This window comes from Hypanus sabinus, chromosome 10 (genome assembly GCF_030144855.1).
Source record: "Hypanus sabinus isolate sHypSab1 chromosome 10, sHypSab1.hap1, whole genome shotgun sequence".
NCBI classification, from domain to species: Eukaryota; Metazoa; Chordata; class Chondrichthyes; order Myliobatiformes; family Dasyatidae; genus Hypanus; species Hypanus sabinus.
In genome coordinates, this window is record NC_082715.1 from 69,075,306 (window position 1) to 69,096,531 (window position 21,226).

At 41.6% G+C, this 21,226-nt stretch overlaps 1 protein-coding gene across 1 annotated transcript in view; it reads right to left on the reverse strand.

The window, feature by feature from the left end:
• Positions 1–18,097: 18,097 nt before the first annotated feature.
• The window catches only part of LOC132400735 (glutathione S-transferase A4-like), a 35,276-nt gene continuing 32,147 nt past the window's right edge, over positions 18,098–21,226 (reverse strand). Inside the window, exon 7 of the mRNA XM_059982035.1 lies at positions 18,098–18,635. Within this exon, the coding sequence (XP_059838018.1) occupies positions 18,513–18,635 (123 nt within the window). The 3' untranslated portion in view covers positions 18,098–18,512. The remainder of the gene's footprint in view (positions 18,636–21,226) is intronic.

The following is a 21,226-nucleotide window of genomic DNA, read 5'->3' on the forward strand; positions in this document are numbered from 1 at the left end:
TAGTAATAGAAGGATCCTTTTCTGGTTGTCTGCCAGCGACTAGTGGCGTTCCACAGAGATCAGTGTTGGGATCAGTTCTTTTTATGCTTTATATAAATGATTTAGATGGTGGAATAGATGGCTTTTTTTAAAAAAAAACAAGTTTTGAGATGATACGAAGATTGGTGGAGAGGCAAGTAGTGTTGAGAAAACAGGTAGGATGCAGAAGGGCTTAGACAGATTAGGAGAAAGGGCAAATGAAACATAATGTTGGAAAATGTATGATCATGCACTTTGGTGGTAGAAATAAATGTGCAGACTATTTTCTAAACAGAGAGAAAATCCAGGAATCTGAGATGCAGAGGGACTTGGGAGTCCTTGTGCAGACCACCCTGAAGGTTAACTTGCAGGTCAAGTCAGTGGTGAGGGTGCAAATGCCTTGTTAGCATTAATTTCAAGAGGTCCAGAATACAAGAGCAGGATGTGATGCTGAGGCTTTATAAGGCACTGGTGAGGCCTCATCTTGAGTATTGTGAACAGTTTTGGGCCCCTCATCTTAGAAAAGATGCATTGGCATTGGAGAGGGTCCAGAGGAGGTTCACAAGAATTATTCCAAGAATGAAAGGGTTATCATATGAGAAACATTTGATAGCTCTGTGTCTTTACTCACTGGAATTCAAAAGGATGAGGGGAGATCTCATTGAAACCTTTCGAATGGTGAAAGGCCCAGACAGAGTAGATGTGGAAAGGGCATTTCCCATGTTGGGAGAGTCTAGGACAGGAGGGCACAGACTCAGGATAGAGGGGTGCCCTTTCAAAACAGAGATGCAGAGAAATTTCTTTTGCCAAAGGGTGGCAAATTTGTGGAATTTGTTGCCACTTGCAGCTGTGGAGGCCAGGTTGTTGGGTGTATTTAAGGCAGAGATTGATAGCTTCTTGATTGGAATTGGGGTTGAGGAGGAGATTTAAAAAAAAAGTATCAGCCATGATTGAATGGCGAAACAGACTCGATGGGGCAGATGGCCTAATTCTGCTCCTATGTCTCATGGTCTTCAGATCAGAACATAATGGTGAACTGCACCATTTGTGTTATGTACCAACACACACAATTATATGTTACGGGCAACCGACAAGTGTCACCACACACTCTGGCATCAAAATACCATGCCCATAACAAAAGCAGTAGCAACAGCAAACCAAACAAAACAACAATGGCAAAACAAGCCCTTTTCATGCTGTCTTACCCATCTACCTAGACACACACAGACCATGGAGGGGAGTATAGTTCCTGTGATGTGCTGAGCTGTGTCCACAACTCACTGCAGTTTCTTGCAGGCATGTGCAGAGCAGTCGCCATACCAAGCTATGACACGTCTGTAGGATAGGATGCTTTTGATGGTGCATTGATAAAAATTGGCAAGGGGCAATGGGGACAGATTACAAATCTGAAGAAAGTTTATTCTTAAGAAACTGCAGGGCAATGTGTGTTAGAGATTCGGCTGACAGTCAGAGTAACCTGAACATAGGATGGTGATGCATTCTAATGTTTGGTCCAAAGTTCTTTCAGAAGTCAAGAACATGGCATCAAACTTGTTGCTTCATGATGGTTTTATTAAGTACTGATAGGAGAAAAAGAATTGGAACCAGACAGTAACAGAAATCTAGTAGGAGAAGGGAAAGGAGAAGCAAAGACTAAAACAGAATAACGATGGCAGGTGAATATGTTCAGCTCATTTTATACCATAAGTAAGAAACATTCCATTCAAATTTGCAGATAAAAGTTAACAAATGAGATAGCCCCTATTCAAATAATACAATACCAAGAAGCCTCCAGAATAATTCAGAATTGTATCCGCTGGGGTCATATACAAACTGCGACCACTGGGAAACATACTAAATAGTTAAATGCATATAAAATATAAGCAGGCATACATTTTTAAACTGCAAAGAAAATAACAATTATGCAGGATAGTCTAATAGCAGGGTGGCACAATGCCTCCTGTGTGGGCAGCATGTTGGGCAAATGATCAATCCATAATAAACTGGTCCTATGGGAGTATAAAAATATGATGGAGTATAAAACTTGTATCATTTGCTGTGTAACCAAAACTATGTAGTCAGTTTGCTATGCATGTACCCAAGATGAAATCCTAGGAATGTAGAAGACAATGGTGCGTTAATATATGTTAATGAGAGGTAGCTAAGAAATGTAGTCAGCTTTGAAACTTGCTATTTGCTATGTATGTACCCAATTTAGCAAGAGAATGAAATATTAAGAATGTAGAAGTCAATGGTGTGTTAATGGAAGGTAGTTAAAGAGATGTAGATTAGAACTGTACTGCAAATTAAAGTTTAACCCTTCTTGAAGAATCTTCTGCGTCTCCTAGTCATTTGTGAGGTACGAAAAACCACGACAGTCCCAGATCCAATCTCAATCCCATTCCCAAGAGACGTACAATAACAGCACTCCAAGAGCTTGTGATTTGTTGAAATCACAAGCAGAGGTACAAGCAGAGCAGACTATAGAAGCTGCAGAGCTTGCAGATTATTTAGTAAACTCACAGAAGGAATGTTAACACACTGTTGTGACATGATCATTAGGATTTGCCAAACATCCCATGAGAATATTCTGGATTTTACATTTTCTCATATTTTATTATAATGGGGGGGCACATTTGGTCCATCATGCCTAGGATGGCTCTCCCATCAGTCCCACTGCACCCCACTCAATTTCCTGCAACTTGTTCTCTGACGGACTCCAGTCCTCTCCACTTCTCCACTCAACATACTGACCCACACTTCCCCAGTGGTAGGAGGAACACAGGTACTCACAGGGAGAAAGTGCGAACTCCACACAGATAGCCGTGCTGGAGCTGTACAACAGAGGCCCCTACCCATTCTGGGAACATTCATATAATGGTAATGGAGTTGTAAAGATCAAATGGCAATATTTCAAGCAGCCCCAACAGATAGGAAACTCAAGCTGCGAGCAACTTAATATTGTGAAGAGAAAATTTTAAAAAGGATTTAATTTTCAAATGAATGGTCTGTGCAGAGGTGGTTGGAAAGTGGAGACCAGGTGTCCTAGAATTACTGTCCATTGTGAATTACCTTCCCGTCCCACTTGTTCAACAGTCATGTAAGAACACAAGAACTAGGAGCAGGATTCAAACACCTGGCCAATAGGGCATTTCCACCGTTCAATGAGATCATGGCTGATCTGGCCATGGACTCATCTCCACTAAACTGCCTTTTCCTTGAAACCCTTAATTCCCCCATCACACAAAAATCTATCTGAACTAGTTTGTGGAATTGATTACAATTCAGGTGCCTAACACAGCATCAGGATAACAGCAACAAACTTTAATGTTTCATTTTTGCTTGTAGCCTTTTTATGATTTTTTAACTTGTAATCATGATGTTTTAAGTCTACAAGCAACTCACTTCAAAGTACTCCGAATTCTGCAAATGCAACAATTCTGTGGTTGTCTTTGAAATGATGATTATTCTGCAAAATAGTTCCTGAATGAATGAAGTTGAAACAAAGTAAATAACCTCTGATTATCGGGATATCTATTGTAATAATTATTGGTCTTTGAGTTTCTGCTACTCTTGTACTATGGATTGTATTTAAAAGTTACACATGGTGCCAACAAAAATTTGCTCAGCTATGCAAACCAATTTGTTTTATAAAAACCACAGTTAGAATACCAGATCCAGATATCTGGATATCAAGTGATACTTAGTTGTTTTTTTAAACTAAATATTTTCGATGTGATACATTTCAAGGATGTTACTTTTACCTCTATGAATTCCTGTTTATTTGAGATGTTAATTTTAAACATATTTTCTAACATATTGGTTAATCTTGGGTGAAAGTCTATGTAAATTGAAAAAGTTGCACAAGTCGTTAACCTGTGGATTTTGCCTTAACCCTTTGTCATCCTCTACAGTTTGAATCTGCCAGAACTTTCAAAAACTGAATAGTGTGCTGGTCAAAACTGCATCTCCTGGCTTGAATGTTAACTGAACTGTAAAAATTGATTGTTTAAAAATGGAGGAGATTTATTAGAAGATAAGTAGATATTAGAAGTAATAAGTTTTTATTACTTCATTTGTTAGTTATTTATAAATTATGAACTAATAATTATTTATTGTTTTTTATTTAATTATCTGAATATTTTTAACAATTTGTAAAAGATAACTGGCAGCTTTTTTGAACTACACTCCTAAATTGTGAAATTCAGTGCCTAACACTACAAGGGATTCAGACTCACTTGACACTTTTAAATGCTAGATCAAGACCTATTTATTGCTTTAACTAAAATCTTTTTTGTCTTTTATTTTCATGTTCATCTGTATGAAAAGTGCTCTTTAATAAGTTATGATTATTTTTTAGTCAGCTCAAGCTGGTAAAACCTGAGGTACAGGCATAGTCAAGCATGTTGATTTCTCAATTGCAAGGAACCTTTGGACTATTCTAATAGAGAATAGTATTGTGGCTTTCTGAAGATTTTGCTGTGTAGGCCTAATTGTTTAATACTATTGTGTAGAGTCTTTGGAATGATACTAGTTGTAGACAGTTCTATTGGGACACTGTATACCCTGTTCATGTTCCAATTTCACTTTTTAATTCAGCATATTTCTGTTCTTTTTTAACTTACTGATTTTTTTTGGAATGACAAAATCTAAGTTTGCTTTTTATCCTGTAACATTATATCCAGATGGTTATTATGTCCCATCTGTAATTATGGATCACTCACCCATATATACAACTGATCTACAGTATATCACACTGTGTTCTTTACTAGACTTCAATGCTATCCACAGCACCATCAGTCTTAGTATCATCTGCAAACTTACTAACCCACCCATCTACATTTTCATCTAGGTCATTTATGTACATCACAAACAACACAGGGTCCAGAACAGATCCCTTTGGAACACTATTAGTCACAGCTCTCCAGCTAGAACTAGTCCCTTCAACCACTACTCTCTGCATTCTATGGGCAATCCAGTTCTGAATGCAAATGACAAATTCACTTTTGATCCCACCCATTTTAATCTTCCGACTGAGCCTCCCATGACAGACCTTGACAAATGCTTTACTAAAATCCATGTAGACAATTTCCACAGCTCTACCTTCATCAATCATCCGTATAACTTTGTCAAAAAACTCAAATAAGCTAGTAAAATATGACTTGCCCCTCACAGTGATGCTGGCTCTCCCTATATGGCCATGGTTTTCCAAATGCTCATAAATCTTATCCTTAGAAATTCTCTCCTGTAACTCCCTTACCAATGATTCACCAGTTGATGTTTCCAGAATTATCCATGCTTCTCTTCTTTAATAAATGGAACAAAATTAGTTACTTAGCAGTTCTCCAGGACATCACCTGTGGCTAGAGAGGACATGAAAATGACAATATAATTCAAGCAATGTTTTCTCTTGCCTCTCTCAATAATCTAAGTTATATCCAATCATGCCGAGGACTAATCCACCTTAATGTTCTTCAGAAGACGCAACATTACTTCATCCTTTATCTCAAAATGCCCAAGCCTATTACTACTCTCAGCACAGATCTTCCTATCCTCCACATCCTTCTCCTTGGTAAATAATGATGGAAGTATTCATTAAGGACCCTTTCCCACATCCAAGCCAATGGCATCTATCCTTGAGTAGTCTACCCTCTTCAAAGTTATCCTCTTGCTCTTGATGAATGTTTAGAATGCCATGGAATTCTCTTTTCCCAGGACTTATCAGGGCCCCTCCTGACTTTCCTAATTCCCTTCTTGAGTTCTTTTCTGGCTTCTTTGTAATCCTCAATGGCTCTGTTTGATTCTAGCTTCCCAAGTTTTACATACTTTTCCATTTTATTATTGACTAAATTCATCATCTCTCTCAATATCCAAAGTTCTCTTACCTTGCTATCCTCGTCCTTCCTTCTTACAGGAAGGTACTGTGGGGTCTGTCCTGTTCTCTGTGCAGTTGGACTTAAAAAACCTCCACATGTCAGATGTGGACTTGCCCAGAAACAACTGTTCCCAATTAACTCTCCCTAATTCCAATTAACTGTTCCCTAATTAACTCTCACAATTTGCTCTGCTCCAGTTTGATAATCTCTTATAAGGTCCATACTTATGCTTTTCTATAAATATCTTAAGACTTAAGAAGTTGTGGTCACTGTTCCCTAACTGCTCACCCACTGAAAGGTTGGTCACCTGGCCAGGCTCATTACCCAACACCAGGTCCAGTACAGCCTCTCCTCTTGTTGGACTATCTACATTTTGATTTCAGAAATTATGGATGCACCCATCAAATTCTGTCCAATGTCAATCTCTTACACTCAAAAGGTCTCAGTTTATATTAGGGAAGTTAAGTCCCCCATGACAATAACCCTATTGTATTTTACACCATTCTTTAATATGCCAGCATTTCTACTCTCAATGTCTCAGTGGCTACTGGATGTGTCTGTAGTATAATCCCATCAGAGTGATTTCACCTTTCCTATTTTTGAGTTCTACCTACTATAGTCTCAACAGACAAGCCCTCCATTGTGATTCCTCTGAGTGCAGGTGCGATTGTCTCTGATTAGGCAATTCTCCCCTCTCCTTTTACCTCTTTCTTTATCTTTTCTAAAACATCAAAAAATATCTGGGACATTAAGCACTCATTACTGTCCCTCACTCAGCCAAGTCTCTACAATGTTCACGTTTCCATCTACTGATCCAAGCTCGAAGTTCATCAACTTTACTCATAATATCTCTAGCATTAAAACACACTAACTTCAAACTATCCATCCTATCGTATCTATAACCTTGCTCCTGTCTGTTTTTACTGGCCCTGACACCTACATTCCTATCTGTCTCTCCACTTTCTGAGCTGGTGCCCAACCTCATACCAAACTCATTTAAACCCTCCTGAGTAGCACTAGCAAGTCTCTTGGCCAGGATATTGGCTCCCTTCCAGTTTAGGTGCAACCCACCCCTCTTGTACAGGTCAGCCTGCCCAGAAGAGGTTCCAATGATTGAAGAACCTGAAACACAGACCCCTTGCACCACTACCTCAGCCACTCATTCATCTGTACTATCATCCTATTCCTGTCCTGAGTAGCACATGGCACTGGGAGTAATCTAGGGATAATTACCTTGGAGATTCTGTTCTTCAGCCTCTTTTCTTACTCCCAATACTCACTGTGCAGGCTCTCTTTCTCCTTTCTACCTATATCATTGGTGCCAATGAGAATATACTGCAGCTGCTCCGAGACATCCTGGATCCTAGAACCTGGAGACTTCACATCATCCTGGTGTCTCTTTTAAGACCACAGAATTTCCTCTCTGTCCTCTTCACTATCGAGTCTCCTATCACTATCACTCTGCCTGACTTTACCCTTCCCTGCTGAGTCTCAGAGCTGGCCACAGCGCCACTAATCTGGCTGCTGCTGCTGTTCCGACATATCATCCCACTCCCACCGCCCCCCCCCCCCCCCCACAGCAGAATCCGAAGGGTTATACATGTTGCGGAGGGGAATGGCCATATGTGAACCCTGCACTGATTGCTTACACCCTTTACCTCTCCTGGTGATCTGAAGCCTGTACTCAGTGTGTAAGAATCTCATCTTCTGGATGGTCCTGAGTGCATCCAACTCCAGTTTCTTGATGTTGTCAGTCAGAAGCTGCAGCTGGATGCACTTTCCACAGATGTTGTCATAAGGGAGACCTTTAGGTTCACCTAAATCCCATATCTCCAGGAGGAGCATTCCACTGCCTTAACTACCATCCTGTCTACACTAAATTAAGGACAATAGATTTACAGACAACAAAAAGGCTCATCTGTTCTTTTCTGTGCCGTGTGTAATTCTGTTGAACATTGTGGGTATGCTATGTTGACAACATCTGCAAGCGACCCCTTGTGTGTGTTGGCTGTTAAATCAAAGTAATTTGCTGAATGTTTTGATGCACATGTGATAAATGCATGGACTTGATGTACCATAAATAGAGCCTTGCCTGAATTTTCTCTCCGTCCCCCTCACTATCAAGTCTCCTATCACTCTGCCTGGCTTTACCTTTCCCTGCTGAGCCTCAGAGCTGGCCACAATGCTACTGAATCACCTGGCTGCTCCTGCTGTTCTCTAATAGGCCATTCCCCCCCCCCCACCACCCCAGAGTCTTGACTTCATGATCCACCGCATCGCTTTAGTAGTCTATCTGCACTGACCTTTAACACTTTATTCTGTTATTGCTCTTCCCTTTGTAATGCCTCAAGATTCTGACGGTTTGAAATGATCTGTATGGATGGCATGCAAAACATTTATCACCGTACATCAGTACCTGTGACAAGAATAAAAGAGTCATCAGATTTGGATTAACTTATACATCAGATGTATATCAAAACACACAGTGAAATGTGTTCTTTGCATTCACAACCAATACAACTTAAGGCTGTGCTGGTGGCAGCCCACAAGGAATGATATAATTAGTTGTAATTTTGTTTAAATTGTCACTGACACAGTAGAGGAGTGGTTAGTGTAGTCTTTTCCAGTGCCAGCAACCAGGGTTCGATTCCCATTGCTGTCTGTTAGGAGTTTGAATGTTCCGCATATGATCCTGTGGGTTTCCTCCTGGTGCAGTGGCTTCTTGCCACATTCTGGAGATGTACAGGGTAGAGTTGATAGGTTGAGGGCATGCTATGAAACATGGCGACACTTGCAGGCTGCCAGGCACAATCTTCACTGATTTTATTTGACTCAAATGACATGTTTCACTGAATTCAATTTTTTGAAGGCATTTATAGGACAAAAAGAAACAAATTAGAATTTACAAAAAAAAAAGCATAAACAGACAAAGACTGCCAAACAACCAATGTGCAAAAGATCCATCGGGGAGGAGGTACAGAAGCCTGAAGTCCTGCACCACCAGGTTCAGGAATATTTACATACCTTCAACCTTTCGGTTCCTGACCTGACCTGCACAACCCTAACCCTACCTCAGCAGCAGAACACTACGAACCACTTCTTACACCACTGGGACGTAGCGTTTTTTTTGCATTGGATCTTGTTTTGCACAAACTTTTTCTTCAATGTTTTGTTCTGTGTGCGCTGGCTGTACCTATGTACCTGTGTGTGGTGTTGCAAGTGACTTTTACACTGTACCGCTACATCATCATACTTGTGAACTCATCCTGACCTCAGTACATGCAGGGAACACCACACTAATGAGACTTGTTGAGTGTGTTCGGCTCAGCTAGTGCAGGCTGTTTTGTGAGTGACAGACAAAATGAATTGACCGATTCAAAGCCGAGTGAGGAATTATCCAATGCAAACTTCCAAAAGCAGAAAGAGAGCTATTTTGCGGCAATCTTCCTTTCAGTTTATTTAATACTTACAGACAAGTGGAAACTGATGGTTTAACCTATTTGACCTCCTACTATCAGGCAGAAGGTACCACAGCATAAGAACCAGAACTGCCAGGCTGGATTACTGTTTCTTTTGCCAAAATATTAGACTTCTTAACAGCCTGGTGCTGCCTAGCACACATTACGCCCCATCTAAATACCCCGCCACCACTCTCCCCAACTCACAGACACTCTCATCCTGCACTAGTTATTTTTCATCTTTTATCACTGCTGTTTCATATATTTACATTACTGCTTGTTTTATTATAATAGTGTCAGTAACATTGTACTGTCTTACATAAGCATGCACCTTGCACTGTATGTGAACCTGTCTATCTTCAGGCCATGCCACTCAGGGACTTGTGCTAATATCATTTTGTGACTGCACGTGCTGAATTATAACTGCGCTGTTTGTGAAAGAACGTATTGTGTTTTGCAGGTTAGCCCCAGAGGAACAACGTTTTGTTCAGCTGTATCTATGTGTATTGCTGAAGAATAGTTAAGTTGACCTTGAACTTGAACTGGTGCCAGGACAATAATTGGCATCAATTTTCTGTACTGATGGCAAATCTCCATTCACACTATTGAATGCACAAATGCAATAGGATAAAAAGAAAATTCAGAAACAAAGTTGCAGCTTTTCATATTCCAACAATGATTCTTTTTATTATTTTGTGATTAGACGTAAAAAATATTGGAACAGATCATCCAAAGATTCCGGCAAATTTCTGTGGAGAACATTTTAACTGGTTGCATTACAGTCTGGTATAGAAGAGCCGAGGAACATGATTGGAAAAAGCTGCAGACTTAGCCAGCTCTGTAATATTGTTACTTAAAACTCATTACTTATTGCTATTTATTTATATCTGCATTTGCACAGTCTGTTTACGGTAACAGTACCTGATGTTTATAGTTACAGTTCTATAGAATTGCTAAGAATGCCAGAAGAAAAAGGATCTCAGGGTTGAATGTATGTGCTCTGTATGTATGTGCTCTGGTAATAAATTTTACTTCGAACTTTGAGCTCAGTGATGGCCACAAGCCTCCTCTCCTTTGAGGTGATGCCTCCAAAAGGAGGCATCATGAAGGACCATTCAGGATCCATCAACCAGGACATGCCCTCTTCTTTTTGCTAGGAGGTACAGAAGCCTGAAGACACACATTTGGCATTTTTGGAACAGCTTCTTTCCCTCCACCATCAGATTTCTGAAAGGACAATGAACACGAGCTCATTACTTTTCCCTCTCTTTTTGCACTACTTATTCAATTTAATTTATATAAAAATAGAAATATATATTCATTTCTTATGGTAATACATAGTTTTTAAAATTATTATTATGTATTGCAATGTACTGCTGCCAAGGAATAACAAATTTCATGGCACACATGTCAGTGATATTAAACTTGATTCCGATTCTGTTGAACTTGAGCTTGAGCTGTACATAACCCAAATTTTATAGCTACAACTCTAACCAAAAATTACAGGGCTCTGGTACCTTTTTTGCTTCCTTTTAAACCAGTTGTAATGTTTGTTGATAATTGTAAATGAGAGTAGATGTAAAGGACAATGATAAAGATTAAGATTTTAAAGAAAAAGGTTAGCTTTGTTTATCAAGTGTACATCAAAACATATGCTCAATGGCCATATCCTTACCTAATGGCATGGCCATTGAGTGTATGTAAGGTCTCCTGCTGCTGTAGCCTATTTGTTTCAAGGTTCAAGATGGTGAGTTCAGAGATGTCCTTCTGCACTCCAGTGTTGTGATGCATGCTTGTTTGAGTTATCACTGCCTTCCTGTCAGCTTGAACTAGTTTGGCCATTTTCCTCTGTCCTCTTTCATTAACAAGGCATTTTTGCCCTCAGAACTGCTGCTCACTGGATGTATCTTTTTCCCCGTGTTTTTCTGTGGTGTGCATGAAGATCCCAGAAAATCAGCAGTTTGTGAGATACTGAAACCACCCCATCAGGTACCAACAATCATTCCACCATCAAAGTCACTTAGATCATAACTCTTCCCTATTCTGATGTTTGGTCTGAACAACTATACCTCTTGACCATGTCTGCATGCTTTTATACATTAAGTTGCTGCTACATGATTGGCTGATTAGATATTGACATTAAGACCATAAAACATAAGAGCAAATTAGGCCATTTAGCCCATCACACTGCTGTTATTCCTTCATGGCTGATTTATTATCCCTCTCAACTCCATTCTCCTGCCTTCTCCCTGTAAACTTTAACACTCTGACTAATCAGGAGCCTATCAAACCTGGCCTCCACAGCCATCTGTGGCAATGAATTACACAGATTCACCACCCTTTGGCGAAACAAATTCCTACTCATCTCTGTTCAAAATGGACATCCCTCTGGTGTTGTGTCCTCTGGACCTAGACTCACCCACGATAGGAAACGTTTTGTCCACATCCACTTTATCTAGGGCTTTCAATATTTGGTAGGTTTCAATGAGATCCCCCTCATTCTTCTAAGCTCCAGTGAGTACAGACCCAGAGTAATCAAACAATCCAAATACATCAACATTTTTATTCTCAGAATCATTCTCATGAACTTTCTCTGGACTCTCTCCAATGCGAGCACATATTTTCTTAGATAAGGTGACAAAACCTGTGCAAAATACTCCAAGAATATTCTGACTAAAGCCTTATAAAGCCTCAGCATGATATCCTTGGTCTTATATTCTAGTCCTTATGAAATGAATGATACCATTGTATTTGCCTTCCTTACTACCAACTCAACCTGTAAGTTAACTTTTGGGAAATCCTGCACAAGGACACACAAATCCTTTTCCACCTCTGAGTTTTGAATTTTATCCCAATAAGAAAATGGACTATCCTTTATTCCTGCTACCAAAGTGCACAACTATACACTTCAGAACATTATACTACATTCTCCCAACCTGTCTAAGTCCTTCTGCAGCTTTCCTGGTTCCTCAACATTACCTGCCTGCCCACCTAACTTTGTATTGTCCTAAAACTGTCCATAAAGCCATCAATTCTGTCATCCAAATCATTGACATATAACATGAAAAGATGTACTCTTAATACTGATGCCTGCTCTACACCTCTAATCATCGGCAGCCAACCAGAAAAGGCCTCCTTTATTCCCAGTCTTTGCTCCTGCCAGTCGGTTCTATTCATGTATCTTTTTGGTAATATGCTAGGCCAAGGGTCGGCAACCCGCGGCTCCGGAGCCGCATGCGGCTCTTTGATCTCTGTGCTGCGGCTCTTCGTAGTTTGTTAGTTTTTGAAATGTAATTCGAAATTTGCAGGTTATGGTGATCTTGTACAATCTGAAAACGTTGTGGAGAACGCATTTCCTGGCACATCCGAACCGGCTCACAATTAGCCACCGTTCCGGCTAAGGGAGATAGCCTACGGGGGTTTGTGAGTACGTGTCCTTTGGAGCATCCGCGCCCACGGGGACGGGTTGAGGGAGGCTTTAAATCAAGGCTGTTTAGTTCGAATAAAGTTACCTTTGACTGCAGTGTCTTTATTTTAGCACTGCGTGTAGCACACCGCCACAACGTGCTTTTTATCGCTATTAATATACCTCACCACTGCCAATGCCTGACACACGCCAATGTGCACTTTCTTTTAATTCTTCGATCCAAGGTAGGCTAACTATGGAGTAACCTTCAACCCATCGTCTTTTTTTCGGAGTTTAATATGTTTTTGTTGCATGCAGAAATGTAATTTCGTTTTCTCTGCAGGAGTTCATCAATTTCATAAATGCAACACATTATAGTTTGTTTATACATAGCATAAAGGCAAAAAAAACGTTGTATGCAGTGTTATTTCATTTTAAATGTCAAACGGGTTTTGTGGCTCCCAGTGTTTTCTTTTCTGTGGGAAATGGGTCCATATTGGCTCTTTCAGTGGTAAAGGTTGCCAACCCCTGTGCTAGGCTGTTATCTTGTTTAGTGGCCTCATTTGCAGCACCTTGTCAGAGGCCTTCTGCAAATCCAAGTTAACAACATCCACTGACTCTCCATTGTCTATGCAACTTGTCACTTCCTCAAAGAATTTCAACAAATTTGGCACTTAAGGAAATTGCCAATTTGGCTTAACTTATCATGTGCCTCCAAGTAGCCAGAAATTTCATCCTTAATAATGGACTCCAACATCTTACCAACCACTGAAGTTAAATTAAGTGGGCTATAATTTCCATTCTTTTGCTTCTCTCCCTTCTTAAAGACTGGAGCGATATTTACAATTTTCCATTCCTCTGGAACAATCCCAGAACCAAGTGATTCTTGAAAAGTATCTGATACATCTACAATCTTTTTATCTACCTCTTTCAGAACCCTGGGGTGTAGTCCATTTGGTCCAGGTGAAGTCTATTTCCAGACCTTTCAGCTTCCCAAGCACCTTCTCCTTAATAATTGCAACTACTCTCACTTCTGCCTCCTGACACTCTTGAATTTTTGATATACAATGAAGTCTGACGCAAAATACTTAAGTTCATCCACCATTTCTTTGTCCCCCATTTTTACTTCTGCAGCAACATTTTCCAGTGGTCCAGTGACCACTCCCAGCTCTCCTTCATTCTTTAAATACATATCTGGTGTCATTTTTTATTTTAATAGACAGCTTTCCTTCATATTTCATCTTTTCTCTTCTTATGGTTTTTAGATGCCTTCTGTTGTTTTAAAAATCTTCTCAGTCCTCTAGCTTCCCACTAATTTTTGCTATGTTATATGACATCTTTTTTCCATTTATGCTGTATTTGACTTCCTTTATCAGCCACTGTTGCGAGATACCCACTTTAGAGTATTTCTTCATCTTTGGGATGTATGTATCAAGTTGTCCCCAGAAATGCCAGCCATTGCTGTTCTGCCTTATTCCCTGCTGGTGTCTTCTTCCAATCAACTTTGGTCAACTCTTCCCTCATGGCTCTGTAATTATCTTCTCCCTCTGAAACTTCAAGGGAAAGCCTAACATAGGATCACTGCTTCATTAGGCTCCCTCATCAAATCTGGTTCATTACACCACACCCAATTCAGAATTGCACTTCTTCTCCTGGGCTCGACTGTAAGTTGCTCTAGAATATCATCCTGTAGGCATTCCACAAATTCTGTCTCTTTGGTTCCAGCACCAACCTGATTTTCCCAATCTACCTGCATATGGAAATCCTCCCATGACTATCACATTGCCTTTTTAACATGCCTTGACAATCTCCCATTGTAATTTCTATCCCTCATCTGGGCTACTGTTTGGAGGCCTGTAAATAACTCCTATCAGGGTCTTTTTACTTTTGCAGTTTCTTAACTCTACCCACAAGGATTCTACATCTTCCCATCCTATGTCACCTCTTTCAAAGGATTTTATTTTATTTTCACCAGAGCCACACCATCACTTCTCCATATCAGCCTGTCTTTTCAATACAATGTACATCCTTGGATGTTAAACTCCCAACTATGATCTTTTTCAGCTATGTCTCAGTGATGCCCATAACGTCGTACCTGCCTTGCTTTCACTGTGCTAGATTATCTGCCTTATTCTGTATATTGTGTGCATTCCAATATAATGCCTTCAGTCCTGTATTCATCACCCTTTTCAATTTTGCCACAATATTACACTTCAACCAAACCTATCTGATTGTAATTTTGCCCTGTCATCTGTCTGTCCTTCCTTAAAGAGTCCCGACACATTATATCTACTTGAATACTAACTGCCTCATCCTCACTCCTATCAGTCCAGTTCCCATTCACCTGCCAGATTAGTTTAAACCCTCTCCAGCAGCTCTGGCAAACCTGCCGAGGAGCATATTGATTTCCCTCATGTTCAAGTATAACCTGTCCTTTTTGTACAGGCTGTATCTTCTCCAGAAGAGATCCCAATGATGCCGAAATCTGAAACCCTGCCCCTAGCACTGAATTCTCAGCCATGCATTCATCTACTGAATCACCATATTCTTAACCTCACTGGCACATGGCACAGACAACAATCCAGAGATCACTACTCTGGAGGCCCTGCTTTTCAGCATTCTACCTAGCTCTCTATAATCTCTCTTCAGGACCTCCTTCCATCTTCTACCTATGTCATTTATGCCAATATGTACCTGGACTTCTGGCTGATCACCTTCCCTCTTTAGGACGTTGCGGACCTGATCTGAGCTATCTCTGGCACCTGAATGGCAGGGAGCACCTGGGTGTCTTTTTCATGTCCATAGAATCTTGTCTGCTTTTCTATAGAATCCTCTTCCTTTCTGAGTCACAGAGCCAGAATCAGTGTCAGAGGCTCCGTCGCTGTGGCTTTCCCCAAGAGTATCTCCAGTTCCCCAACCCCAACAGTATTCAAAGCGGGTAACTTGTTATTGAGTGGGATGGCCCATGGGTACTCTGCACTTGCTGGCAGTTTCCTTTTCCTCTCCTGACAGTCACATGGGCACCTGCCTCCTGCAACTTCCTTCCTGTAATAATAAGCTTCCGTTAGTCCCGTGAGACCATGGATTTGCACCTTGGAAGGTTTCCAGGGTGCAGGCCTGGGCGGGGTTGTATGGGAGACCGGCAGTTGCCCATGCTGCAAGTTTCCCCTCTCCATGCCACCGATGTTGTCCAAGGGAAGGGCACTAGTACCCATACTTGGCACCAGTGTCGTTGCAATGTGTTGTTAAGTGCCTTGCTCAAGGACACAACGCACTGCCTCAGTTGAGGCTTGACCTAGTGACCGATGCCTTATCCACTAGGCCGCACGCCTTCCTGTAGCTCCTATCTATCACCTCCTCATTCTCCCATATGAGCCAAAGGTCAAAGAACTGCAGCTCCAGTTCCTTAACATGGTCTGTAAGATGCTGCAGCTTAAGGCACCTTGTGCAGATGTAGTTATCAGGGAGACTGGAGGTCTCCCAGAGTTCCCACATCTCATACAAAGAACCTACTTCTTACTCTGGACCCATTTTTAGTGCACTAGTGATGTGCTAATAGACAAAGAAAGAGAAAAAATCTTACTAGAAACTTATTTAGAACCTCTGCCTGTTCTTGCCAAAGCCTGTTGAACCCACTCTTACACTAGCCCACTCCATCAATGGCTGTTCCACTGACACCCCCAGTCCTTTTTGGCTCAAATAAAACTCATTCCTGACGAAACCTGTTCTTTTCAACTGGCTCCTGCCCTTGAACGCTGACTTCAAATTATGACTCACTCCCAAAAAGACTTGCTGGGCGTGAGGCATAATTTACAAGCAGGTGATTAAGCGATGAGCAGATATACTGAATAAAGTGGCCACTGATTGTAGAGTGAGATGTGTTGTTCGTGTTAATGTCCAACACAATCTGAGGTTGTGTTGGGGACAGCCTGTTAAGTGTCGTCATGTTCCCAGCACCAACGTAGCAGGACCACAACTTACTAATCCTAAAGGATACATCTTTGTAATGTGACAAGAAACTGGAGGGCCTAGAAGGAACCCAGGTGATCATGGGGAGAACTGTTCCTGTTGCCCCATTAGAGTTTCTCAAATGCCCCTAATCTATTTGCCTGTATCACCAACCCTAGCAGTGTGATCCATGCACCGACCACTTTCTGGGTAAAAGACCTACCTCAGACATCTCCCCTCTTATCGTTCTCATCATTGTCAATGGTCTCGCTCATCTGTTTAACAATCTCGCTGACTCCCTACCATTAGGAAGGAGCTTTAGGACAAGCACTGAGAGAATGGTAAACAGGTTCTTTCCCCGGGCGATAAGACTACAGAGCTCCTGTCTCATCACATAAGAAGTGCCCATGGCATTGTACTGTTTACTTTTTAACTTATGTCGTAAATGCACCTTATTATTTATGGTAATATTACTTTCTGTTGTGTGAGTTGTATGTACTGTGTTGTGCAGCTTGGTCCAGATGAATGCTGGTTCATTTGGCGATATACATGTACACAGTTGAATGACAATAAACTTGAACTTGATTCGCCATTTCAGCCACAGGGAAAAGTCTCTGGCTATCCATTCTATATATGCCTCTTATCATCTTTTACACCTCTATTTAGTTGCCTCTCATCATCCTTCAAGAAAAGCCCTAGTTTGCTTGACCTTTCCTCATATGACCTGGTCTCTAATCCAGGCAGCATCCTGGTAATCTCTTCTGCCTCCTCTCCAAAGCTTCACATCCTTCTTCTTCTTCCATTTCTGGCAGTTTAGACGCATCTAGGTGTATTACTCCTCCGCAGGAGTTTCACTAGTCGCAGGTAGAATCAGAATAATAAACTTTTCAATCAGATGGTGGTTCTCAGATTTAACAGAAAAAAACAAAATACATTTAAGTCAGACAGCCTTTTGAACAATATGCTTCCCTCAATTTTATATCGATTACAATTCAGTAAAACATGCTGAACTGTCTCTGGACTACCAGACTCACATAATCCAGTAGGATGTCTTACTATTATCTTTAAGTAATAGTTTTGCCCATAATGCCACACCCTAAGTCTTAACATCCTTTCTATAATGTTCTAAATGTGGTCTAACCAGGGTTTTATCAAGTTGCGACATTACCTTGTGGCTCAAACTCTATCCACCAACTAATGAAGGCCATCGTACCATACACTTTCTAACCAATGCCATCAGCTGCCATGCATATTGTTCGTACAGATCAAATCATTAAGCAGTTCAAACCACAGCGTATTTTTCAGGGGAAGTTGGGAGGTAGAGGAGGTGCACGGTATTCAAGACCAGGATAACTTGTTCTGATGTCACAAAATGATGCCAAACAAGAGAATGACAATCAAACTTTTTCTGTATTATTATTATACTTTCATCAGATATTAACTAATGTTCAGATGAGTGAAAGTGCTTATTAGATTTCAAATGGATGAGTTTATAGTGATTTCACCTGGGTTTCACATAGATTATTATGAATCACATTTGATATATTTTCAATGATCTCACAGGAGTTGAAACTGCACAATATCTGTCAACTTTTCTTAATATTTATTGCTTACTTTCTTTTTCTTATTTCCACAGTTCGTTGTTTTTTGAACACTACCTGTTTGTCCGTATTAGTTATGTGTATTTTCAGTGATTTTATTGTGTTTCTTTGCATGCATTGTGAATGCCTGGAAGAAAATGTATAAAATGTATGCATTTATGTACTCTGATAATCAATTTACTTTGAACTTCTACAACTTTGCTTTTCAGAATTGGAGAATTTCTTTTACAATTTTAACGTAATGATCATCTGGTGGCGGCTTCCTGGGACTTCCTGGCTGCAAGAACTTCTGAATTCTCGGCAACTTGCTGATCTTCTCCTTGAATTTCTGGAATTATTGGAACACATACATTAGTCACCTCAAACGACTTGCCAACCTACCTGGAGAAACAATGTGATGTATTACTGGAATCATCGCAACATATTGCTGGAACATATCAGGTACAGATTTCATTTTGCTATCCTTCTGTGTGGGGAAGTTGCCTGAGTGACACCGTCACATTACTGAGCTGCCTAAGGCCTGTTGATTTAAGGGGCACGACAGGCTGCAGATGCTGGGATCTGGAGCAACGCACAAACTGCTGGTGGAACTCAGCAGCTCAGGCAACATCTGTGGAGGGAAATGGACAATTGATGATTGGGAAAGATTGGGAAAGTCATTATAATGAGATGAGGGTTATTATAAAGAGATGAGGGTGAGGGGTATGGCAAGAACTGGCAGGTGTATCCAGGTAAGAAGGGGTGATAGGCAGTTGGAGGAGGGGAGGGTGGGAATAGTGACAGAGACTGAGAGGTGAAGGGTGGTGGTGTGTTAGGGTAGTAATTAGCAGATGGAGAAGAGGAGAGGGGGAATAGTGACAGAAGCTGGGAGGTGATAGGTGGATCCAGGTTAGGGGAGTGACAGGCAGATTGAGGAGGGGAGGGTGGGAATAGTGATAGAGATTGGGAGGTTTGAATTGAATTGAATTGAATTTCAGTTTTATTGTCATTTAGAAACTACAACTGCAATGCGGTTGAAAAATGAGACAACGTTCCTCCAGAATGATATCACAAAAGCACACGACAAAACAGACTACACCAGAAAATCCACATAACGTTTGGCAATCCCCAAATCCAGAGTCCGGAGAGGCTGCTGCGTATTAATATCACGCTACCATCTTAGCGCGTTCCCCAGAAAGGAGCTTCAAACCCACCAGACAAAACAAGACTACCCAGACACACCAAGTCAAGAGACCAACTCTACCACCCAACAAACCAAAAACTAAAGCTACAAGACCTACACAAAACCACATAGTTACAACAGTGCAAACAATAGCATAATTGATTAAAAAAAAACAAAAAGACTATAAGTTCAAAAGAAACCACCACACAGTTTCCACAAGTCCTCAGGGTCCCGATAGACTCGTCAACCCACACAGGCGGCAGAAGGGAATATCCCCGCTATGGACTTCCACGGCACCGCCGGACTCAGCCTCACAGACGCAGCACACAGTGAAAGCTCCATCGGACCCAGCCTCGCCGACGCAGCACACAGTGAAAGCACCCCAACTGCAGTGAACTCCGAGTCTGCCGAACCTCCGAGCCTCTGACCATCCCCTCCGGCACAGCCTCTCTGAGCACCATCCTCTGCCGAGCGCACAACACCCCTGCCACCGGCCACTGGCAATGCAACCCCGAGGACTGGGGGCTTGTTCTTCTCAGCAGAAACCCGGACCTCACAGCAGCAGCAGCAACGAAGAAGGCCTTCCTGGAGATTTCCCAATGTTCCTCCGTGCTCACACATCTGTTTCTCATCAGATTAGGGTTGTGCACGGCACCCCGCTTGACAAGTAACAGGTATCAACTCTGGAGAGGCTGTTGCAAACTGTGTCGTGCCACCATCTTGAAGGGGAAGGTGATATGTGAATCCAGGTTAGGGGAGTAATTAGCAGATGGAGGAGTGAAGAGTGGGAATAGTGACAGAGGCTGGAAGGTGATGGAGGAGAGGAGGGTGGAAATATTGACAGAAGCTGGCAGGTTATAGGTGGACATGAAAGTGCTGAAGATGGTGGGATCTGATAGGGGAGCTAGACGAAACCTGGAACCAGATAAAAGATCTGGGGAGAGGACCCAGTGGGAAGAGTGTGGGGTGGGGAGGGGGGAAAAGGAGGCTGGGGTGTGTGTAGGAGGAACTGGGTGGATCAGGTGGAGAGAGAAGGGTCAGAGGGGGAGCAGTTACTGGAAGCTGGAGAATTCAGTGCTCATACCATTGGGTTGTAGGCTACCCTGGAGAAATATGAGGTGCTGGTCCTCTGGTCTATATTTGGCTTCACCCTAATAGTGGAGGAGGCCAAGGACAGCCAGGTCAGAGCAGGAATGGGGAGAGAAATTAAACCAAGAGTTTCAGGTGGCCATGTCAGATGCCTTGTTTCTCCGGGTGAACTCATTGATTCCAAAGTCTCAGCCTATGAGAGGACAGATTTTACTCAGCAGTGCTCCAGAAGGGATGAAAGAGATCAACACCCCCCATCTGTGGAGTGTGGCTGCTGACAGGCTTCACCCTGACATCAGCCTGAAGTTCCATGCCAAGGCAGAGCAGACCCAGTGGGCTGAATGGCCTAATGCTGCTCCTATGACTTCTGGTCTTATGTTCTTCAGGAACAGCTACTTCCCTGAAAGTATCCAGTTCTTCACCAAACCATAACCCTACCTCAGCCATGGAACACTACAGACCACCTCTTGAACTACCAAAGATTTGTCCTGTGTTTTTTGTGCTAATATCTGGTTTTGCAGACTTTTTATAACAGTCTTGTATACATAATTTACGTTCTCTGTGCTGATTGTACCATTGTGATTGTGATGCTGCTGAATTGTACCCGTACCGCTACGTAACTGAGCACATGATAGTAAACTAGACCTCACTCAGTCACTTCATGAAGA